At 37.3% G+C, this 26,364-nt stretch overlaps 1 protein-coding gene across 2 annotated transcripts in view; it reads left to right on the plus strand.

Moving 5' to 3' along the window:
* The window catches only part of LOC111872649 (fibroblast growth factor receptor 3), a 91,891-nt gene that overhangs the window by 47,195 nt on the left and 18,332 nt on the right, over positions 1-26,364 (plus strand). The window contains exons 8-12 of one of the 2 annotated variants that reach the window (XM_023866741.2): positions 3,624-3,759; positions 5,435-5,629; positions 11,255-11,443; positions 14,609-14,799; positions 22,580-22,715. In XM_023866741.2, coding sequence (XP_023722509.1) covers positions 3,624-3,759; positions 5,435-5,629; positions 11,255-11,443; positions 14,609-14,799; positions 22,580-22,715 — 847 coding nt within the window. Of the gene's footprint in view, positions 1-3,623; positions 3,760-5,434; positions 5,630-11,254; positions 11,444-14,608; positions 14,800-15,135; positions 15,309-22,579; positions 22,716-26,364 lie in introns of both variants that reach the window. The other variant, XM_023866747.2, reaches the window with a different exon arrangement.

The raw sequence follows: 26,364 nt of genomic DNA on the forward strand, positions 1-26,364 counted from the left end.
TTGGGTTATATCGGCATACTTTAACATAAGGAACACCCTCCCGAAGTTTGGCACATTCCTCCTGGGACACCCTGTATATATATATATATATATATATATGATAACTCATATTAGACCCAAAATACCGTGATTTTATTCCTTCATTGTATTGTTGTGCAAATTTTGTGTTTTAAGAAGAAATATGATTTGAAACATATGTATTTAGGTACATTTATGCTAAGGTTTTACATGTTGAAGATATCAGATTCTAAAAATTTTGTAACATCTGACCAAAATGTGGAATGAAAGGTGACCAATGGTAATAGTGTGAAACATTTCAAGCCAGTGTGCTGACTGATTAACTGAGTAACTCCACTATCTTCTATTTAGCTCTTAAGGAATTTCCCTTTATGGGATGAAATGCTCACCACCATGATATGCAGTTCTGTAGTCTGTGAGAAGTGACTGGCTGCATCCAAGTTTAGACTCGTATTCTCATGCATTGCTTCTTTATTAATTTCAAAGCTTCAGAGGATGTAACCAACAACCAACAGTTATGTAAGTTACAAAAGTAATCACTGGCCATGCATTGTACTATTGTACTAGCTCAGGCATGCAGTCCAGCTGGCCAAGCATTGCATTCTCTCAATTATAATACTCTTAACCACCCCACCAGCAGCAATGTAATATCTGGGATTTAAGGTCCCCTCTTCTTGGAAAATAAAGGGAAACACATTTTGTGGGAATGTTGGGTAAGACTCATGATGGTTTTCAGTTAGCTGTGGAATTTTCTTTTTCACATGTCAACCACAGGTGTCAGGGAAGTAGCCTTTCTGTATAATGTAGCCAGCTTGTGGTAGTATGTAGTATCAGTGTATAGTGCATGTGCTAGTGATCTATGAGAAACAGATGAAAACTGTGCATACTCAGAAGGCCACTGTGTATGCAGCAGCAGGTCATTTGAATGTTCATACATTGGGTTAAGGATTTCAAAGAAAATGATCTTTTAGATTTTGCTGTTAACTTGATGATCTAGTTTGTTAAATTCTAAAGTAATGTCTGGAAAAGTAGTAGAATTAAAGTAACAAGTGCCATACATTCTGATGTGACAGACTGTCTAAATTTACTACATTTAAATGTAAAATACTGAATAATAAGTAACTGTCATTAAGCTTTAAACAACATTGTGTGTTGCTTCCTGTCATATGCAGCATGTTTTTACAGATTTCCACCTGGGCCAAATAACATTTCCTTATGCATGGCTCAGTCCCAAGAATCATGGCACAGGCATGCCTTCAATGATTTCTTTTCTTCCCTGAAATTATGAATGAATGCCATGTTGCCAATTATTTGTCCATGTCTTACATGCTGTGGAGAGTATGCATTTTGATGGGTTTTCAATACATGGCAGAGAAGTGATCAAAATATCATTCATAACCAAGATTTTTAAACAAATAGAGACATTTATGAAAAAATGGCTAAATGCGGAACTGTACAACAAGGAATGTAAGGAATGTAGTAAGATTACAGATTATTACAATTATAAAAGACAAGTCTGTCCAATGTGACTATTTCAGTTATCTCACTTGATTCACTAGCTTTACATGTTTTGATCCATTTGGATCATCTTCAGAGGCACCAAACACTTTTTTGAAACCACTATCACAACAGTTGTCATATCAAATACACATGTAATGTCCCAGTACTACTTCTCAAAACAGTCACTGCCAGAATTCAGGCATTTGTTATGTTGGGGAATAAGTTTCTGTATGCCTGTGTAAAAAAGTGTGCCACTTGTGAGCTCAGCCACATTCTGTGTTGTGAAGTGCTAAAATACCTGCATAGGGCCATTCAGAACAAAAGACGAGGAATGCTGACATTGGAGTAGTGCTCCTCCATGACAGTGTGCGTCCGCATACAGCTGCTCACAGTTGAGCATTGCTGAAGCATTTCAACTGGGAGTTGTTTGACCACCCTCCTTATAGCCCTGATCTTGCTTCAAGTGACTACCACCTGTTTACCTACCTGAAGAACTGGTTGGATCACATTGCTTCAACAATAATGAGTTGATGGAAGGTGTCAGAACCTGGCTGAGATGTTGCAAACTTTTTTGACACACGCTTACAAAAACTTATACCCCAATATGACAAGTGCCTCAATTCTGGCAGTGCTTATGTTGAAAAGTATCTTAAATATGTGCATTATATTTTTTGTATATAATATTTTTTTCTCATTGCTTGTTTTGTTAACAGCTCACAGGGGTGTTACTTTCTGAATAGCTGTTGTACATAGGATGTCAGTTAAAAATTGTCACTGACATTAACACAAATTGTATCTAATATCATGTGCTGCCCTTGAAACTGATCAACCTTTATCTGAAAAGAGCTATTTCAAATGATCAATGCAAATGGGACATTCTGTACACAAGGTTTGGTCTTTTGGAGCTCTGAACTGCAACATATGAACAGTGAAGTGAATGCTTTAATTTGATCTTTATGGAATGCATCCTGTTGTGTGATCAAACCAATAAATTATCATGTTCTGTCTAATGCAACATGTTTTGACCATTTTATCTGGTCATCATCAGGTGAATACAGATACTTAAAGAGTGCTCTGTTGAATTGCAATTGCTTTAACTCTCACATGGGCCCTCTAAGCTACACATTTCAAGAGTAAGGACCATAACCTGGTTAGGCTATCAAACATCCACCAGTCCATTCTCAAGCATCACACCCAACACCCAACAACAAATGGAATAAGGGATCATACCCTTGTAGCTTTGGGCTCACTTACCCTAGTTCACCCCAGGGTCTTTCATTTTTACATAGTCCACACAACAATTTCGTTTTATATGTAGATTTTATCCATGTTAATACTGGCATTAAACAAAAACTATTGAAAATATGGGCCCATAGAGAGGTGAAGCGATTCCAATTCAACAGAGCACTCATTAAGTATTTGTATTCACCTAATGATGACCAGATAAAATTAACGAAACATGTTGTGATTTTAATAAAACAAACTGAATGTTATACATTCTTTGTGTTGCTTTAGACAGAACATGATAATTCATTAGCATTAATTTGATGTGTTAATTCTTGATTTCAGCATTTGGTATTTATGCACATTTGGCATTGTGTGTGCTGATAGATCAGTTTTATTGGTGGTGTCTTGCCCGTGAGTTTACTGCAAGGATGAATGACTGGATCTTTGTTGTGTTGTAATATTATATGCAGTTTCCACATCCCATATTTTTATGGGGCGGGGCCCCTTATAAAAGTATATGCTGTAAAAACTTCACGGTTAATCTCTTTCTGCTTCCCTCTATTATCTCTGCAGTTATTATTCTGTTCCCTCCCTCACTAATCTGTAACCCTGAGCAGCCTATCACCCAGACTCTTAACATGGTTCCCATTACTAAAGTTTACAGTGTTCTTCAAAACTATATCTTGGTTAAAGCTTTTACATAGTGCAAGGATAACATCTGATTACCACTTCTTTCCTGGCAGCAGAATGATTGGATTTCCTTTTCTGTATAGTGAAAACTGTTTAAAAGAGTTCTATATTTCATTGCATTGAAGTGGTTGAATGAATGCCATCTTTTGACCCATTCTGATTTTCGTTTTTTTCTTTTTTGTTAATAGTTCAGAATACATACTGACACTCCAGAAATTCTAACTCTTAGAAATGTGACACATGAAGATGCGGGTTGGTACACCTGTGTTGCCAACAACGCCTTTGGGATTACATTTGCCAGTGCTTATCTTCGTGTTGTTGACAGTAAGTTACAGTATGTACAAGAAGTATTTGAGGTTTTCATAGAGGTGGTTATGAAGAATACTGCCTTCTGGGATGTAATATTATGTAGTCTGTTGAAAGTCAACCGACATTTCAGAGGAACATATTAGGGTTGAATAAGCAGAACAAGATAGGAGTGTGAAAGCAGGTTCAAGCCAAATATTCAGCTGGCTGGAAATTTCAGATTAAATAAGGAGGAGGAGGGAACGGAAGATTGGAACTCAGTTAGAATTGTCTTGCCACTGAACAGAATGAAATCACTGAGCTCTCACGTGACCACTGAGTGAACCAAAAGGAGACAAGAACAGGAGTTTATGAGGCTCTGAAGAGGAGCGTTTTTGCTGGTCTAGGAGAGAGACAAGGAGAAAATGTAAGGGTATGTTAGACAGGGAACCAATTGTAAGGGAGAGAGGTTAAGTAAGTGAGTCACAGGCATGCAGTAGGAGATGAGGGAGCAGAGGTAAGAGAAGGGAGTGTGGAGGCTGGTGAGCACCCAGAGAGGGAATATTTTGTGTTGTGATATGGGCATTGTACACAGACCTGCATGGCCCCATGTGGAACTCGGATCTGCTTTCATGTGCTGGAAGCTTCCTACAGTCTTTCAGGGAGCAGATATGAGGTTTCCATGACTTGCTCAGACAGAAGCCTTTTTCCCTGTTCATATTGTTTGGATGAAGCTCACTCTCAGTTGCCTCCCTGATGGTGGTATGGTGTAGTTGGATGTGGTGGCCCAGGTTGATACTACAAGCTGCCCCTTTTCAGGGCCTCATAAACTACTGTTCTTGTCTCCTTTTGGTTCGCTCAGTGGTCGTGTGAGTGCCCAGCAGTTTTATTCTGTCCCACGGTAAACCAATGGGAACTGAGGTCAACTCTTTCGTTTCCCTCCTGCTTTCTACATAATCTGCAATTGCTTGGCTTGCCATCTGCTTTCATGCTGGCATCTTGCTCAGCTTATTCAAACCTCAAGATGGAAGCCACATGTTCCCCCGAAACATCGATTGACTTACAACAGACTACATGGTATTATATCCCAGGTACTCTTCAGTATGATATGGATTTTAACTTACATAATTCCTGGTTGATGAACAAAAATATATGTGAGATATGAATTCATTAACCTGAGTAGACCAAAGCATTCATATGACATCACATAATATACAATTTTTTATGTAAAGTTTGTCTGATGTGTCTCAAAGGTATCACACATTTTGCTGTGTAGTTACTGGGTGAGCCAGGGCATTTTGAATTTCACACTCTAATAGTTTTAATGTTGTTATCAAGTAATTAATTTGTTCACTCCTCTTCCACCATCTTGTGGATATGCTCTTGGTTTTCCATTATCAGTTTTTATTTTCATCTTTCTTTCACATATACACGTAAAGGCTGAGTCTTGTTCTTCTGTCATTGTATATGTTAGGATGTAATTATAAATAGTATAAGATGATAACAGTAAGGTATGCTTGAGTTGATATTAGTTTTCACATTTGCTGATAAAATTTTGTTTTGGATAGCAGCATGGCTAATGCAAATCTTCATTATATAAAGCGCAATATCATAGTATAAATGTAGCTAGAATTTTCAAATTGTATTTGATAAAATTCGTTTCTTACACTTTACCATTGAAATTTCAAGAGGCTTGTCTTTATATTTTGTGAAGTTCCAGATAATCTCACGCCAGTATCTCACTTGAATGACCAAGAAGATTCACATGATACTGAGACTAACAGAGTAGCAGGGGAGTATAATGAGACAGTGCCTCAAATGCCACCCCGCTTCACCAAGCCGGGAAACATGAACCGCATGATCGCAAAGCCAGCTGGGAACATGCTGCGCCTCAAGTGCCCTGCAGAAGGTAAACAATATTCTGTTCAGAATTAATCTCCAGATAGTTCTATACAGGCTGTGCTATAGCTAGGGCAGTCAGAAGCTGGCTTGTCATAGCAGAGGCGTGGATTTAATCCTAGGTGACTTCATTTTAGATTCACTGTGGACAAAATATCAATGGAGCAGGCTTTTCCCAATTTCTTTCTCTTTCCCTTGTTAATCATCATTTCCCCATTGCTCCATACTCATCTTTCACTGCCACATGACATATACGATAGCCTTAACGACTCAACACATTATCACACCTGCAGTTTTTGAGTTGTGGCCCATCTGTCTAACCCCATTGCTTGGAAGGAAGGTAAGTTTGTAACAGTTTTTGGTCTGAGAGCTTTCTTACATTACACTTCCATCTAGTGCATTTAGTTATCAACCAAGATTTGTAGAGCTGGTTATGTCTCTTTAGGTAACAAAACAAATTGCCAGTTATGATTCTTACTGGATAACTCCTTAAGTGTCACATGATTAGGTCCAGCTTTAGTGTACATAAACAAAATATTGCTATGCCATAAATTAAAAACAAGATAACAGCAAATAAATCAATGAACTTCTTTAATCAAAGTAACGCTTCATCCGTTCATTTTTTTGTTTAGTTGTGTAAATTCTGTACTCTACAGTTTATACATACAGTACTAGAGATGCATGATTGCAGTGGGTTTCATGGGACAAGGATTTTATGAGATATTTTAGATTAATACAAATTTATACTTAGATCGTAAATTTCTCATAAAAATTGATTATTAATTATATAGAAAATTAATGTTACCAGTTTATTCACATATATTAAATATGTCCACACAGTAAAATCCCTACAATATTTGGCATTCCTTAGCATAGTTTATGCTTCTTTTAATCACAAAAGCTGAAAATTGTGATGTGCAAAATATATGAGAATTTTCAGTAGAGTTCAAAATTTATGCACTGTATTGAGGTTAGGATGATTATGGCTGCATAATTAGACCATGGCTTGAGAATGGCCCAGCATAGGGACCAACAGTGCATACTTTTTTCGTAGCATCCTTTTCACCTGATGAAGGAAATAAGTTTGTGAAACAGTGGTTTTTGGAAAAACTTGGATGATGGGCAAAGTCCAGTAGAATAATTGAAATTTGATCATACCATCGTGTTTAATTATAATAATTACATTCATATGCAATGGCAACTTATATACATCATCTCCAGGTTACACATTTTGGCATGTTTTGCCTATGTCCCATAGCTCAAGCAGTTGGTTGCTGGCTTCCCACCGTGGCTGCCCGGGTTCAAATCCGGGTCTGGTCAAGTGGGATTTATGGTGGATAAAGTGGCGCTGGGGCAGCTTTTCTCTGAGTACTTCGGTTTCCCCTGACATTCATTCCACCAATTGCTCCACAATCACCCTCATCTATCGTCTGGGGCTGGTACAGTAGGCCAGAAGTGGCCGCAATACAAGGGACTTAGTCCCACCACACTAACATAAAAAAATGTTCTGTTTACAGTCATCAGATATTCTTATATAAAAATCAGATAGGATGTATATATTATTACATGTGATTATAATGCCTTTTTAATTATATTGAGAGGATGGGCCTATCTGAGTATAATATATATAGCACTTAAAATTCATATTTTATAAAATTGTGAAAATTATTTAAAATTATAGTTTTATTATTTTAACATAAATACATACATGAATGAATGAATGAATGAATGAATGAATAAATAAGGGGTTGCCTTCTTGGCCCTTGCATCATGACCACAGTGATGTGTTATGCCTTTAATACATACTTCGTTATTGGTTTTGTGTTTCTTTATGCTGTAAACTTCTAACANTACAAAACATTAAACCTCTAGCTGATTATTGTTGACAGAGTTGAATATAGATTATTAAACCTCAATTATCAAATTGAGAAAGATTTAAGTGACATTGCCCAGAAAACTAGTCACACCAATGTGAGGTTTGTTGGTCTTCTCTGGCGACATGACAAGCCATGGATTAACAGGTGTGTAAGGGAGATTAATCTTCGGCTTGAGCGTTCGCTTGTGGAGGTCGGCGCGGCCCACATTGATGCGATTGATGTCTCTTCAATATTGAGGAGCGAACATACTGTCCATGGTTTGCATCTTAATCCTCGAGGCAAGGACAAGCTGACGCGACTCATTGCAGAGAGCATTAAGGGCAGACACATTCCAGTTGTCATGGGTGTTCAGAATCATTTTTTAGGATAAAGAGTGCAAGTAAAGTTTATCAAGTAAAAGAAATTGCAAAAGAAACTAATCTTTCAGACAATAATGTTAGTGAACCAATAGAAATCGGAAAAGGTAATTGCAGTCTACTAAATTCAGTGAATAATAAAGTACTAAGAATATTCCATCAGAATATAAGAGGATTGAGAAACAAAACAAATGAACTAATAAGCTCCATGAATTCAAATCTTCCACACATACTGTGCCTTACTGAACATCACATGAAACAGCTGGAATTAGAACATCTTCACTTAGAAAATTATAATTTAGGTGCTAGATACTGTAGGAAAACACTGGAGAAAGGAGGAGTGAGTATTTTTGTACATGAAAACCTAAAATTTACTAAAATAAATTTAGAAGATTATTGCAAAGACCAGGATCTGGAAGCATGTGCTCTAAAGTTAGACTCTCCTTTTTCTAATATTTGTATACTGACTTTATATAGAGCCCCATCTGGAAACTTCGATCACTTTATAAATAGATTAGAAACCATCCTAAATGTACTGCATAGTTCAAAAGTTGAATTTATAATTTGTGGTGATATAAATATAAACTATCTCATCGACAGTAATAGGAAACTAAATTTAGACTCTTTGTTATCATCTTACAATCTCTCCAGTACTGTTAACTTTCCCACAAGAGTTCAAAATAATTCTAGTTCAGCGATAGATAATATATTCATTGATAACTCAAAATTAAGAGACTATACTGTAGGACCCTTTATAAATGGCTTATCCGATCATGATGCTCAACTCATAGAAATAAATAATATTGACCTTCAGCCCAGTAATCAACAATATCAAACAGTAAGGAAAATCAACAAGCATACGATGGCAGATTTTGTCACAAAATTAAGTAATGAATCATGGGACAATGTATTTGACAGCAATAATATTGATTCTAAATTTAATTGCTTTCTGAACACATACTTGAGGATCTTTTATTCAAGCTTTCCCTTAAAAATAGTCAAAAATGAAAATAAAAACAAATCCACCTGGATAACAATTGGAATAAAAACTTCATGTAAACACAAAAGACAACTATATTTGGCCAGTAGGGACAGTAATGATCCAAGACTAAAAAGTCACTACAAAATGTACTGTAAAATTTTGTCAAAAGTCATTAAAGAAGCCAAACAGAATAACTATAACAGCCAAATTCTAAAATCAAACAATAAAATTAAAACCACCTGGGATATTGTGAAAGTTGAATCAGGAAAGAAATCTGTTAATGAAGACGTACAAAGTTTGAATATTGAAGGGAAGTCCACTAACAATCCACAAGCTATCGCAAGTGCATTTAATGAATATTTCCTTTCATTAGCTGAGAAAACATATTCCAATAATAATAATAATAATAATAATAATAATAATAATAATAATCCAATATACTATCTGTCTCGTGCCTTTAACAATTCATTTCCAAATATCAATCTCAAATTCTCAACAAGGAAGGAAATTGAAAACATTATTAAATCCCTTAAGCCCAAAAATTCACATGGATATGATGAAATCTCTACCAAATTACTTAAAGCAAGCTCTGTTTACATCAGTTCACCCTTGAATCATCTATGTAATAAATCTTTATCATCAGGTACTTTTCCTCAACGCTTAAAATACGCTGTAATGAAACCACTTTTTAAAAAAGGAGAGAGAAAATGCATCTCTAATTACAGACCAATATCCATATTGACTTCATTCTCAAAAGTCTTTGAAAAAGTTATGTATAATAGACTACTTGAACACTTAAATTCTAACAACATATTAGTCAAAGAGCAATTTGGATTTAGGAAAGACCTAACAACAGAAAAAGCAACCTATGAACTAACTAACGATATTTTAAGTGCTCTCAATGACAGATTAATTGTGGGAGGGATTTTCTGTGATCTAGCAAAAGCTTTCGATTGTGTTAATCATGATATCTTACTATCGAAATTAAATTTCTATGGAATAACTGGCAAAGCTAATGAATGGATCAAATCATACCTCAAAAACAGGTATCAAAGAGTTGAAATAAATAATAAAAACTCCAGTCATAATGCATTTTCAAACTGGGGAATTATAAAGCACGGTGTTCCACAAGGATCAATTTTAGGTCCCTTACTTTTTCTTCTCTACATAAATGATCTATCTAAAACCATCAACAATAAATCTAAACCAATTCTATATGCAGATGACACTAGTATAATATTTAAGAACTCTAAATTTGAAAACTTTAAAAATGACATAAATATTGTATTTGAAGCCTTAAACAGATGGTTCGAAGCCAATTTACTCTCATTAAATTTTGATAAAACCCATTACATATCATTCACAACTAAAAACAACCACCAAATTGATCTGGACATCAGTTATGCCAACAAATTAATCTGTAAAGTACTTGATACAAAATTCCTTGGAATACATGTAGACAGTACACTGTCTTGGAAAATACATATTGAACAAATTATACCTAAATTAAATGCAGCTTGCTATGCGATGAGATCAATTAAGCCTTTTATGTCACAGGAAACATTGAAGATGGTTTACCATGCCTACTTTCATTCTATTATGAACTATGGATTAATATTTTGGGGGAACTCTTCACATAGTGTAATAATTTTTAAAATACAAAAGAATATAATTAGAATCATTACAGGATGTAGAAGTAGAGATTCATGTAGAGAATTATTTAAGAAATTAAAAATTCTACCTCTTCAATCGCAATACATATTATCACTTCTCTTATTTGTTGTTTACAACAAAGATAAATTCAAATTAAATTCTGATGTCTATAACATGAATACTAGACAAAAATATAACTTCCACCTACCCTCATCAACTTTATCAGTATATCAAAAAGGAGTCTACTTTACTGGCATAAAAGTGTTCAACAATCTGCCACAAAGTATTAAAAACTTGGGCAATGATACTAAAAAGTTTAAATCAGAGTTAAAGAATTATCTACATGCTCATTCCTTCTACTCTTTAGATGAATACTTCAATGTAAATAGAGAATGATGTAAAATTAAGTTATATTAATTTTTAAGGTAAAATTGCCTGTACTTATGTATGTAACCTTTTGACTTTTTCTGTATCCAAAGGTACTAACCTGCTTAGGATTTATAGAATGTAAATAAATTCAATTCAATTCAATTCAATTGTCCAAAAGAACACTTAAACAAAAGATATTTCTTGACCATAACCTACGATGAAGTCTTGAAGAAACATTCTAGGTCATGTAGATATATGAAACATGTTCATTGTGCCTATGGGTCACCACATAAGCAAATTGGTATGTTGACAGTGCTGGAGGCCATGGGTTAATGAGTGGTGTGTAGGTTACCTCACAGATGCTCAAATAAACTGTGGTTGTTTTCAACTGTTCGTAGGAAACCCAGAGCCCAACATCACTTGGACAAAGGATGGAGCACCTCCTTATCGCCATTTATACAGCATCCGTAATGGTCGCTGGTCTCTTATACTGGAGGACTTGGTGGTATCAGACTCTGGAAACTACACATGCATAGTCTGCAATTTGTGTGGCTGCATTAACTTCACATACAAAGTGGATATCATTGGTATGTTCATTTCATTTTTTCACCACCTTGTACTGCTGAGTACAGCTTATATTCTTATTTATTTTTTGTAGCAATGAAACATGATAACTTCACTGATTATGGGCTAGGTGACTGGCTATAGGCCTAGCCATGCTCCTGTTTGATAGATACCTTGGAATTTTATATTGGTATATATTTATTTACTTTTTTTTTATTTTATTTTATTTACAGTGAAATCCCTGTCCACCATTTCTGAAGAGATAGCGAAAGAAAGTATGAGCGTAGGAAAGCATTTAATGAGTAATAAACTTGAGAAAACTAAAAAAGTAATAAAAATCCTCCATTTTTTACGTAGGTCTACAAAAATATTGAGCATGTAAATGTTACTTTAAAATACCTGTCTCCAAATAACGTTTCTGTAAATAAATCTGTTATTGTCAATTGCTTCATTGAAGCATTGCATTTCGGATGAAACTGCCATCTCAAAGTTTTAAACATTCGCAGAATTAGTGGGGTTTTGGACTTTTTCATCATCCAGTACTCTAGAAAATAGAAAACGTGATGTTTTGGAAACAGGATCTATTTCCGTCCTCAGGTGAAGAGCAGCATGCCCAGTTGAGAAACTAGATAGAAACTATAAAAATAGAAACATCTACATTCTATCAGACAGTCAAGCTGCAATTAAAGCACTCAGCAAATACCAGATCACCTCAAAACTGGTCTGGGACTGCCACCAATCCCTCGCACAACTGGCCAAACATAACAGAGTTCAACTGATATGGATGCCAGGTCATTAGGGTATGGTTGGTAATGAAACAGCAGATCAGCTGGCCAGAACAGGATCTGAACAGCCGTTCATAGGATGTGAACCAGCTTGTGGCATCTCAGTTGGAGTTGCCAAGAAAGCGATCAGGGACTGGGGGGGGGGAACTGGGAATCCATAACTGGACTCAGACAGGCAAAGGGACATGTACCAGGGCCCTCTGCCAGAAGAATGAAGAATCCGTTAAAATTAGGCGGAGACCAGTTAAGATGGGTGGTAGGACTGTTTACAGGACACTATCACCTAAATGGACACCTTTTCAACCTGGGACAAACAGATGACCCCACTTGTGAAGGGTGCCTAGAAAAATATGAAACAGCCTCACACATCCTGTGTGATTGTGAGGCTATAGCATGTTTAAGGTTTCATCACTTGGGCCAGTTTTTTATGGAGCCAAATTACTATTGTGACACCCTCAAACAAACAAAGTCCTACACATCATTCGAAGTGTAGAATTGATAAATGTTTGGGGGGGGGGGAAGAAGGAAGAACAGTTGATCATTGAAAGTCACTGTGCAAGGGCTGGAAGGGCCCAACCCTCATACATTCATTCATTCATTCATTCATTCATTAATTCACGTGAAGGGGCAGGAAGACACATATTCAGTTGGATCCCTTAGAAAGAGCTAACCTGAATCACTGGGACACAAATGAGTAGGTGTCTTCCTGCTCCCTCACCTGAGGACGGAAACAGATCCAGTTTATGAAATGTCATGCTTTCTAGTTTCTAGAATACTGGATGATGGAAAAAGTCCAAAAAAACCCAGTAGTTCTGAGTGTTATACACCATCATCAGAAATCTTTAGAATCTACCAGAAAACATTCTGTTCATCATGCTCACCAACATTATACACATAAAGAAGTTTTGAAAGCATTGTATACCTCCATAAAACCCAGTACTGGTTTGGGCTCATATTCCCCTCCATTTTCCTTCTCACTGCTTCCCCACCTCCACTATCAATGCACAATTCATCAATGCTGGAAATGGGGCACATGGAAAGCTCACTGTCTGGAAGTACATATGAACTGAAGTTGACATCTTTTTCAGCACAAAGCCCAGTCCAGTCCTTTTGGAATGTATCATCATCTTCAGTACTGTCTGAACCAACTTCTATGTTAAGATTCACACCCATTGCCACCTTAATGGAAATGGTTCATAATTGTGGACTGTGTGACTTGATGCCAAACTGCTACTGTGAAATGTGTTGATTTCAAAACACTGATTTTTAACTCAATGCCCTTTCCTAGGTCAGGCAACACAGTTTTTGTACTATGTGCTTCCTCTAATATTGTTTGAAGTATTTTATGAATCCCAAATCCAGAGTTTGCAACATGCTTGTGCAGTTTGATGGATAATACACAACCTTTTACATTCTTTAGAAGTGATGTATCTTGTGGATGATGATGTGTGTGTGTGTGTGCGTGTGTGCACGCGCATGTGCGCTCGTGTGCTCATGTGCGTGTCATAAACTGTTAAGTGATGCAATTCAGTATGAGAGATGTGTGCATAGCTCACAGAGCCTCCTATCCAATGGGTACCAGGAGCTCTTTCCCCGGAGGTAAAATGGCCGGGGCATGAAGCTGAGCAGTTACCTCCAGTTAGAGCTGAGATCAGGAAAACATGGACCCATACATCCATTGTCCCATATGTCTTTATGGCATGGTGCTTAATTAGTTGAGCACAGGGATAACTTTACTTAAAGGCTGATAGGGTCATAAATGAGCTATTTCCATGTCTGTTTGTCTTGTTAGTTGTATATTTTCTTTTTTTATGATTCATTTCTTTCACTATTTTATAATATCAATTTGAGTTATTTTCCAAGATGATTTTTTGAAATGTAGAACCTTCATAAAATTCTGAGGAAAAATAACATAAAATTAATTATAAAGGGTGATTGTATATAATGCTCAGGATTGCTGAATTTTTGGGCTTCGTCCATTGTCCAGTATTGTAAAGGATATATCATTTTGGAAACTGGGTCTTTTTCTGAAATGTTATGTTTTTAGACTACTATACAATGAACAAAGTTCAGTAATCCCAAGAAAATTAATTGTTATGATTCATAATAATTTCTGAGTTCCTGAGTGCTTTGCGCCAAATCCCAGTATTATATGTCTCTGGCTAAGTGAGATATAAAACTTACTATGGAGTTTTTTTTTTCAGTGATCCTGTGTTTTGTATTTATTTGTTTATACATTTCCACACTGGCTAAGGAGATTGTTGGAGTGCAGTCTTTTCATATGCTTTAGCTCATATTGGGATTACAAAGAGAAATGAAATTCTGATAGCATAAAGAAGGAGAGAACTGTAAATTCTCTTGCTCCAGTTCTCTCTCACAACACTGTGTATTCATTCCTGCCAGAGCGATACCCTCACAAACCATATGTGAAGGAAGATTATCCACGCAATGTGACGGCTCGGGTGAACACAACAGTGATGTTTAACTGCCCCACATATTCTGACCTTGAGCCTCACATACAGTGGATAAAGATGCCTCACATGTTTGAAGAAGGAACAGATCCTATGGAAGACAATAGCACTCTCCTTGTACAGGTGAGAGGTGATGTGTTGCAGGAGCAGAGTATCAGAGCAGCATGTACACTTGCTTGCTGAATGAGCATTACAGACCCACTTTTGAAATATAAATATTTTATTTGCTCAAGATGATGGTCTTGTGGGATGCATAAGTAGTGAATTCTGTCATCATCCACAAAAGGAATAAATCAAAATGTTTTCTCCAATTTTTGTGTTGTTACAATTTTATATAACTTTGGCTTTCGTATTTCATCTACATCAAGTATTTCTTAAGTGAGTTGTATGCTGCTTGTTCAGAAAGATGCTACACTCTCGCTCGACAAGCTTCTCTGTAACTGTGCCTTGTTTTTCTAGAGCGTCTCCATCACAGGCCAATTCTAACAGAAGCCCCAAAAAACTCAACCGTGGTGGTGGGTCATAACGAGTCATTTCGGTGTGAAGTTCTATCTGATCTTCATCCACATGTTGAGTGGTTTCGGGGGTACTACACCTCCCTTAATGAAACAGAAACTAGTAACGTGGTGAAGGTACATAAGCCCTCTCTTATTTATGGCTGCTGCATGCAGCATGTGTTTCATTACATGCGATATAGTTGGCAACTCATAGTGCAGACTACCCTGCTTGCTGCATGCAGCATGTGTTTCATTACATGCGATATAGTTGGCAACTCATAGTGCAGACTACCCTGCTTGCTGCATGCATGACATGTTAACACAGCACACTAGGTTGTTTATCACATTGGAAACTTCTGTCTTTTGTTGCCATCTTAATCCATTGTCAAATGGTACTGAGTAGACTAACTCTTACAGTGTAAGCAACAGACCAGAATTAAGAAACCATATAATTATTTTGTTCACATAACTGGGCTAATCTGGATGTTAATCCTGCAAAATAAGTGAACTCTTTTAAAGCAGAACTTCTATGAAGATTACTTACTTCTGAGATGTGATGCCTTATAATTTTATAGATGGATACCAGTGTTTCAGAAGAACCTGCTAGCTGCTGCATCTTCAGCGTAGAAGACTTTTTTATCCTGAAGACAGTAGCAGCAGATTCCTTTGAAAAGTCACGCCTGTATATGAAAGTCCGTGGTGTCACATCCCTAAAACAGTATTCTTTACAGTTGCCACTGTGAGAACCTCATATCTCACAGAAGGATTTTTAACTGAATTTTTAATATCGAAAGAAGGATACAGAAACCATCTTTTGCTGCTGGTATGCAATGTTTTCTCACAGTTACAAGATTCATTACTATTAAGGTCATGCATTTGCTCTTCTGAGTTAATATGCTGAAATCTGTATAAAGCAGGATGTCACAACATGGAAATCCCTGTACTACAAATAACTACAGATTGCTAATTTTACTGATGATTGTATTTCGTATTGAGCGGGTGGGTTTCCCCATGCACTTAGACCGATACTGCTCCATTGTGCATCCCCCTTTAATTTCTACTGTCTCCATACCCTACCGGTACTGGTGCTTACTATCAGCCCCTTTCTGCCAGCGAGGTTCCAACCTCTTACTGGCAGTGGTATCTAATAGTTAGTCCCTTTCTGTCAGCAAGGTCGTCCCTCCTCTGGCAGGGGTTCCTAGTCCCTTTCTGCCAGCAAGGTTTATACCCTCTACTTGGCAGTGGTATCTAATACTTTAGTCTCTTTCTGTCAGAGAGGTCCCCACTCCTCTGGCAGTGGTACCTGATACTTCCCCCATCTACCAGAGGAACTGGAAACTACTTGGACAGGAAACTTGGCCTAATTTTGCTCAGAGGTCTCCTAGAGACATGAGGTTGTTTTACGTGCCGTAAATCTATGACACGGGACCCACGGCTTAAAGTTCCTCCCGTAGGACTTGTTCCCTGAATTTTTCCTCCCTTAAAAATTCGACGACCTCCACCGGGTATTTGAACCCGCGTACTACGAGTCATGAGGTGGGAACGTTACCTCTAGACTATGGAGGCCGCTTTGATGATTGTATATAATATGTTCCATTACATTATGAATTCTGAGGCTAATGCAGAACCGTTGCAAGACTGTGAACCTTAGTCAAATAATCAGCCATGAGAAATCAGCAGTTTCTAGGGAATTATTAATTGAGTAGATTAACTGGCCAGAAACTGAAACAGGCTACAGCATAATTTAACAGGTGTGTTTAGCAGAAGGAATCATAAATAAAATAGTTAAAACTGCAGCTATCTCTTCCTTCATAATAAACAAGCATTAAATTCATATGCAGCTACTCACTGTTAGGTGATTACACTAGGTCCCATTCAGACTGACAGGAACTCAAAACTGTGTAGACATACTGAATGAATAAACAGCCAGTATTAAGGCCTCAGTGTTCTCTCTTCTCACACGCTCTAAATGACAAGTAAGTATTGTTATTATATGCTTCAAAATGATACTGTAATAGAGCATTTTAATGTAGTTTACATTGATTAAAGACTGTATTCTCTCTCTCTGTTTTTTGGTAACTTCTCATTTGTGTAATTATCTCAAAGAATGCAGGACTTAGGGAGAAAGAATATTGGACACAAGGTGTGTGTTTCATTTCTCTCTATAACTTTTGTCTGAAGCAATTGTTTCTTTGACAGATGTTTGCAGAAACAAATGTAGGTTTTCATGTCCTACCTAAATAAAAATTGAAATAGCTTGAGAATTTTTTGTGATATTCTCCAGTATCAAGTTTTATGTAGATCTGTCCAGCTGTACTTAAGGTGTTTCATGCATACAAACTGACAGGTGGACAGACACTGCTCAGGTTTGCAGATGTGCGTAAGATTTGTAAAATTCTATAATCTACTTAAAAATTAATAGCTAAGGGCTGTGCATCCAGGGTTCAAATCCGAGAAGGGGAAAGATTTTTTTTCTCTTCTCCACAATGTCCAGGCCAGCTATTGGGCTCAACCAGCCTCTCAATCAATAGCTACTGGTATGTTTTTCCCCAGGGGTAAAGTGGCTGAGGTGTGATGCTGACCACTCACCTCCGTCTAGTGCTGAGGTCAAGATGGTGGAGCTGTACCTCCACTCCCCCATATGCCTTCATGACATAGTGCTTAATTATTTGAGTACCAGGATAACTTTTTTTATTTCAGATTTGTTCGGTTCATTATTTTATTTAATAATAATTCCTCAACTGCATAACGTCATGTAACAATAACTGTGAATAATGGATTTTCAACTTGTCATTGCCCTGTTCAAACATTTGCTTGGAGTGGCTGAGAAGACTACAGAAATTCTTAGGCAGTGAAATGCTGTTTTATTAAAACATGATTTAATTCATTATCAACTAATATCATCTCTAAGTTATAGTAAACCATTTCTTTCCAAATAGTAGTCTCTTAAAGACATTTTGAAATTTGCTCTTAATTTGTTCTAATATTTTGTCTTTTTGACAGACTGGAACTTTGTGATCTGCTGTGGTCTTTCTTTGACTAAAGAATGGATTTTATTTTATGATATACAGCAGAGTAGATATAAAACTAAGATAACACTGCAACAACAGGGATTTGCTGCCATTTGAATGTAACCAAAAGGGCAAACAAGGTGCCATTTCATATTCATAAAGAAACCAAGAATTTAGTGAATTATAATAGCCTCATGAATGATGGGTACTGGAGCTTCTTTCTTCTGGAGTCGGAGGATGAAGCTGTGCACTGACCTCAATTCAGTGCAGAGTTTACACTAAGGCCAGCCGATAATTATTTCCCTTTCCATGCATGGATGTGAAATTGGTGTGTGGAATGCAACTTAGGTATCAGCATGTGTGGTAAGACATGCATGGAAATCTTGAACATATTTCAAAGTCTGTTGCATTCTCAAGGTCTCCAGCAGTCAAATGAATCATGGTCCATTTCAGTTGTATGCTTTCCTCAGACTAGTGTGACAACAATAGCCCTGTCCTGTGTGTACAGTATTACTTACAGTTCTCAAGTCTATAGATCATTTTGACAGTTGGTTTTGATATGAACAGTTTCATAGACAGTGAAATTCTGATAAACTAATCAATGAATATTCAGCAGAATTTTAGAAATTTTTTATGGTACCTGTTATTTTTTCTTACTTGGTTATTTAATGATGCTGTCAGTATCAAGACTGTATAACATTGATGATTGAAGGATTAATAAATGTGGAGTGGCTGCTTAAATGACAATTAGCAGGGGTACCCTGCTAAGAAGATACTCTCCCTAGTGTCACTTTGTCCACCACAAATCCCACATGACCTGACCTCAGGGATTGAACCCAGGCTGCTGCCTTGGGAAGTGAGCAACAACTGCCTGACATATAGCACAGACCAGGGTACCTTTCAGTTGTGCTTGAAATATATGAACTTCACCATAATGTAATCTTTCACAAATTAAGTGATGGATTCATTGTTTTCTTCACCTTTTTTTTTGTCTCTCTTGTACTCATAAATGTATAGATAAACATCATTTATGAAATCAGTCTGAGCTGTATGTTTACTACTGTGGCAAGAAATGAACTATGCATGGGCTTGGAAAACTCCCCCATGTGACCTGATTTCCATCTTTTCCATCTGCATGTGGTTATCAAAATAGTGTGCACAGAGCCTTAGACTTGGGAATGTGTTGCTGCTCTTGCTGCAACATCCACAGCTATAGTGGAACCCCCATTTAAAGCTCATCGGGCTGGGTGTTTTTCCCTCATATAAGCTTCAATTTCAATGATCATCCTCTGTTTAAAATTCTCCTCAGTTTATTATTTAAATTTACTACTCTCCACAAAGGCTTAAATCGGGGTTTCACTATAGTACTGTTATCACCACCACCAGGCCATGACCACGCCCATTTCCATGTCTCCTAGCACCACCACCATCATTACAGCCACCACCCCCCACCACTATGACTACCATGGCCATCACTACCACCATCATACATATCAATGCCAATCTATCTGCCAGCCATGGTTTTCCTGTTATATGAAAGGTTCTGTGGTGTGTGAGTGTTGTGGAGATTGTGGCTTATAAGCCTTCCTTATTCTATTGGACTGTTCCAGGAATTCTCTTTCCTTGTATATGAATTTTCTGGAGAAACAACTAACTTCTTTTTAGTCTGCTCATTGGGTTCAAGAAAAACAATGGCTTGCTAAAAAAACAAGCATCTTGCTGGTTGCATAATATTATTGAGCACTTGTACTAGTTTTTTATGTCTTCTTACTGCAGAGTATAACAGAAAGTCTGCATGAGCAGATTATGATTTATGATAACACTTTTTGACAGAAAAAGTAAGTACAAAAAATATTCCTGCACAGTTCTCTCTCTGAAACATCTTTGAAGATATGCCATATCCTGAATAGGAGACCTCATAAAAGAAAAGTCCTATGTGTTTGTCAGAATCTCTTGTATGTATTGTTTGTCCCATTGTATGTATAAGATCTACTGTCTTTCTAATGATGACAATGATTTATGTCATCTGATGATGCATCTACAAAGACATTTTTGTCAGAGAACAGCTATTAAAACTTGTTATTGGAAATGGTACATAGAACCTGTATGCAACAATATATCATACCTTTTCCACAAGGAAAAAATCCCTTTTGAAACTTTTCCAAATTTGTCTTGTGTCTATTCTTGTTCACTTTTCTAAGAATAATATGTGAAACTTTTTCAAACATATATTAATTCTTAATTTATCTATTTTTGTTTAACATATTTCTAAAGCAGTGTATTTATTTTTTATTTTATTTATTTATTTATCTGCTTATGATTTATTCAACAACACTTTCAGTTGTTCAGCTTCTGTAGCTTGATATGATAAGATAATACTAAATACTGAATTGAAAAGCATGTTAATTTGAAGCAGCTGTGGTCTAATTTGAGTTACTATCCTTGCATTTCCATGGAGGGATTAAGGAAAAATCAAAGAATCCCTCAGTCAGCATAGCTGGTCTATGGGGCCAAGATTTGAATATGGAATACCTAAATATAAGCAATGAAATTGATTGTGTAATAGTTAGTTAAATTTTTAATAATGTACTCTGTCAAAGTTTTCTTACCTTCTTATGTTGATACACCATGGGTCATAAAGTGGGATCTGGTCTCTTAGCAAACCAACATGTGTGTTGTGAACGCATCCATTGAAACCAAAACACAGTAATTTAATTGGTAAATAGTCTGAATGTGTTCATTGTTTATATTGTCATCCTTGCTTATATGAGGACCAGTTGATGTATTATGAAACAAGAACTTCTTGTCTTTTATTGTGGTGTTGGGATGATACATTATCATTTGGTGGTGAGGATATCATTCTTTCAACATTTATAACAGGAAGAGGAGTACAGGACAACTAAATATCACAGACTGAAGGTATTACATAACATACCTTATCAGATTCTCCATTTCTTGAAACAAATTTCTCTGTATTTAGTGAAATGTAGGTAGGTAAGTCAATAAGTAAGTTACAAATGGATATAGAACTTGAACAGATAAGAGTACTGATTTGAAAAGTGCTTTTATTTCTCAACATAATCTCCCTGTACACTGAGGCACTTGTCCCATCATTTCACTAGCCCCTGAAAACTAGCAGCATAAAATTCTTTGGGCTGCTGTCAGAACCAGGCGGTGACTGGGATCACAAAGGCATACTGCTCACCGCATTCCAGCCTCAAGGAGAAACTATAAATGCTGACTCCTACTGTAACATCCTCAGGAAACTTCATAAGGACATTCAATGGAAGCAACCAGGACTCCTCACCAAAGGCGTGTTACTCTTGCATGACAACACGCGTCCCCATACTGCCAACAAGACAAATGAGACACTGAAAAATTTCAAGTGGAAGTTCTTGAGCATCCTCCATATAGCCCTGACCTTGCTCCAAGCGACTTCTATTTGTTCGGCCCTCTTAAACATCATCTTTCAGCTGGACATTTTTCCGATGAAGCTGTAGAAAGGGAAGTCACCGCCTGGTTCCGACAGCAGCCCAAAGAATTTTATGCTGCTGATTTTCAGGGGCTTGTGAAATGACGGGACAAGTGTCTCAATGTACAGGGAGATTATGCTGAGAAATAAAAGCACTTTTCAAATCAGTACTCTTATTTGTTTAAGTTCTATATCCATTTGGAACTTACTTATTGACTTACCCTCATATATGGAAATCAGTTTAATTGTGATGACACTTCAGAATGAATGCTGCAATGAAGTAAGTAAATATCCTGCTTAATATTCAGGAGGTTCCAGGTTTAAATCTTGGCCCTGAGACTGGTTGTCTTGATGAGGTCTCTATTTGTGTATTGTGGTTTTTCTCAGTCCCTCAAGTGACCTCAGATTAGGCCATGATCACTTTAAACCAGATCCTTCCGATTCATTATTCACTATTCGTCCTACAATTGACGACTGTATAGTATGTGATACTTACAGCACTGTTGAATAAACCATAAACAAATATCACTTCATTGATAACACCACCTTCTGGATGAAGGCATTGTGTAATCTGGTAGAAGTGTACCAGCGTTTTGGGGAAATGTACTTCCTCCATCTTCAGGGCCGAAGAGTAAATGAGCAAGCTTCATGCTATTTGCTGCTTCCTTACTTGCTTGTTTACTGGTTTGTGTCGCTTACACTCCAGCCCTGAAGACTGAGGCAGAACATCCCTCCAAAACATCAGTAACCTTCTACCAGACCACATGATAACATATCCCAGCAGATCAGATACTATTCTTTGTAGTCACTGCCATGAGAATCTCAAATATCACACTTCACAAAGTTCAGCACTGTGCCAGCCATCCTTTTTGTTCAGGAAAATCCAATTAGTAAAGAACTGATTACACAATTTTGTCTAACAGTCCAGTCTTTCAACTGATCGTCCAGAAGAACTGGTGCTTAGTAACGTATCATATGAAGATGAGGGGTGGTACACCTGCATCGCTGGAAACAGCCTCGGAATGACATATGCCAGTGCATATCTACATGTTGTGGACAGTAAGCTATCACATTCCCTTATATTTAACTGTTGTTTCTACTGTCTTTTCTCCTGTAATCTTTCAGTATTTCTGTCTTTCTGCTTGCAGACGCGTCTCTTGACGATTTATTGTACAGGACTGAATCCCTTTCAGTTCAAATATATTCCCCAAATTTCTCAAGTTTTAGTTCAGGGACTTCAAAAGTTTCAGGAGTTCCTTGCAGAATTCATGTTTCAGCCTGCCATGAATGTTATTGAAAACTTTCTCTGCCTGAAGTTTATTGCAGTCCAAGCTTAGTTTATCCACTTGGCAGCTAGTGTGACAGCAGTATTCCATACTGCACTGTGTTCAGAATAGATTAGTTTTTATGTGTCAGAATTTGCTTTCTGTTGCATAATATCTACTCACTATGGAGATAGAGTTTGAAAACTATGGAATTTATGCATGGAAAATTTTTAATAAATGAAAGGAAATTTGTCTTACGATGACACCACGCTGTGTGTGTGTTTATCACTTTTCAACTTCTAAGGCAGTTGACAGATTATAATGAAATTTTGTATAACATTACAACTTAGAGGAAACTTGTTAATCCTGTTCCTGTTTGTTTTGAGAATCATATAAAACATATAAACAAACTCTGTGGGGAAATTGCAGAGTTGTTTAATGTTAAAGCAGTTAGTATGTATAGATCACATTATGTTCTAATCGTGTAGTTTTCCCCTTATAACATGGACATGGTCATATAATTAACAAATGAATAATGAAATGCTTCTTACATTAGTTCACTTGTATTGTTAGGGTCATAAATCAAGAAGAATAAGATGGGTTTGATGTGTAATTGACATCCAAAATTTTAATTAGAAATCCTGAAGGGAAGAGACCACTAAGTAGAGCTATATGCAGAATATTAACCTTGATCTTATAGACAAAATGCATATGTAGACTGGGTTTATATGGTGCAGGATAAAGTCCAGTGGCAAGTTTTTTGTGAATGTGGTGATAAATATTTTGGAAGTCTGTAATTATATGCCACTCAAGAACACTGTATCATGAAGCTATATGTTGCTTGTACCTGCATCATGTTCATCTCTGGTTGAACACTTTCAGCTTGTTAATCCAGTAGAAACCAAAACGGCCATCCATTCTCTTTCAGCCAACAGTCTATGCAGTGAGGCATGGCCTGTGCCTGAGTCCCCCGTGCCAGTGTCAGTCCGTCCCACCACAACTTCATGTCCATTATTCTCCTGGAGGACCATGGTCGCCATCACCTCCCTTTGTCTTCTTGCCGCATTCCTCGGGCGAAAGTTTCCCTGCAAATGGCCATGCTGCCCCAATGGGTGAGCCTACGCCATTCCACAGTTTGGTTTTTGCAGTGTTTTGCTCTAGTGAAAGAAAACGAGTTTGGAATGCAGAATAGCAATATAGTTCCCTCAAATATTTAACCAAAAATAAATTTAGATGCAGAAATTAACACGTCTTTCAGCTCGAGGAAAGTTTTGTTGACTTTTGTTTGCCTAAAAATGCCATAGTGAGAGTGCTTCTAATTGAATGTTGCTTTCGTACTTGCCAGAAATTCACAACAGATCCATGAACTTTGAGTAGTTAGATGGTGGAGTTCCCCTTGCAGGCTTGCCCTCAGCGAACTGTGAATATTTAGGCAGAGAGGTGTGATTTAAACATTTCTTGCAGGTTTTGTACTTGTACTTATCAAAGAGCCACATTGTCATTGATAATTCAATAATGTCAATAAATCTGTGCTATATGCACAGAATGTACTATTTATATATTTGGTTCTCTTTATGAACACCAATTGTTTTCCTAAACAATAACTGACTTATCGTATAACAGAGATGTGGCATGTTTTGTTGGAGGCAAGAAGTGAATTTTCAAATGCTATTTAAATGAGATACCTTCATAAAAGTAGTGACAGTGTTAAAAGTTAGTTTTATGGAATGTTATGGTGCATAGTTTCATAGATAGCTATCAACATTTTGGAGTTACATGCTGCCTCCATCTTTGTGATATGCCCTGAAGGTATAGGAAGTAGGTTCCTCCAAAATATTGGTAGCTATTTACCAAAGGACATGGTGTAACATTCCACAATGCCATATTCTTCATATTCAGCACTGTGAGAACCTCAGATCTGTCATGATGATAGCATTAAAACCAAAATTGGCAGGCATAGATGTAATGCTCTAATATTCCAGAGGTGCTTGGTTCAAATCCCAGCCAGGACATTTGCTATCCTGATTAAGGTTTTCGTGATTTTCTTAGCTTCTCCAGGCGAATACCAGGATAATGCATTGATTAGATCATGACCACTTCCTTCCAGATCCATTCAATTCATCATTCATCAGCCATCCCACCACTTGACACTGTATAGTCTGAGCTACTGACAGCATCATAAAACGGCCCACTAAAAACCTAGTAATAACTTGCTGTGTATTGGGAGTTTATCCGCTGAGTCCATAAGGTAGTTGGATCCTTGCAAGTGTGCTTCAGAATGTTTCTTCTAACTAGAATCCACTCACATATATTTAGTGGTCAGGTCTGGAAAGTTGTGGAGCTTTACTCACATGCCTCTATATTTAATGCTTAGGCACTCCTGTGTTCAATCTTAGACTTTCACTCCTTTAATATTGTAGCGTGTTTTGTGTGTCACGCTGCAAATAAGTTCATGCCATCGTCCCAATATAGCGAATTTATTTCTCTCGCTCGTTTACACACACTTTACAATCATTTGCACTTGCAGTGTTACAAGCACTGCTTACAATAACTCGGCGAGACACTGGACTCTCTTCTCCGAAGGCTGATCCGAGACTTTCTTCTCCGGAGGCCTGATGACGGCTGGCTTCTTAGCTGGCTCTTCCGAGACTTTCTTCTCCGAAGGCTATTCTGCGACTGACTTCTCCGAAGACTATTCCGAGACTGAAGGCTTCGTGTCGAAGCTGGGCTATTTATAACCTTGCCCGCTGTTAGGCAATGAACCCTTTGTTATAACAGTGGAAACGTCGCTTTGTTGGCTCCGCGTTTCCTACGCAATAACTCATTGTTATTGCGTTGTCTCTGTTGGGACGCTACGCGTGTTTGTCGTAACCGTGGAGATTCGATATTCTCGATACAACGGCTCACTGTTGGAGTTACAGTATCGCTATTGTTACTTCTTATGCAACGGTCTGTTCTAGCGTTTCCATAGAAATCTCTTCTGGATTCCAGACACGTTACAATATGACTGTGACACCATGCACATCACCAGTCAGACATTGTTTTAGCCAGTATAGACTCAATAATATGTTGGTCTCACAACCCAAAGGGTGCTTGTGTCTGTCTTCCTTCATGATACAGAATCAGCTGTTCAAGAAAATCTCCCCTTTCATTCACTGTTACAGAACTAAAGGATTATAAGCCGCAGTAGAAGGCCCTGTGCTCAGATAGTTCACATCCATATGTATTTACATATCTTCCATAGGGTTTCCAAATCAAAATTGTACACATTTAATTCCCCTCTACATGCTGCATGTTCTGTTCATCACAATTTCTTTCAGCCATCCTACATTACTAGTTGGAAAGTACAAGCTTAGAGAGTTGCTATTTTATAACTTTTTCTGGTCTTCCATTTCACTCTTATAAATCATAATATGGTGTGTACTAACCCATGGTTCAAAATC

This window comes from Cryptotermes secundus, unplaced genomic scaffold (genome assembly GCF_002891405.2).
Source record: "Cryptotermes secundus unplaced genomic scaffold, Csec_1.0 scaffold1013, whole genome shotgun sequence".
Classification (NCBI taxonomy): domain Eukaryota; kingdom Metazoa; phylum Arthropoda; class Insecta; order Blattodea; family Kalotermitidae; genus Cryptotermes; species Cryptotermes secundus.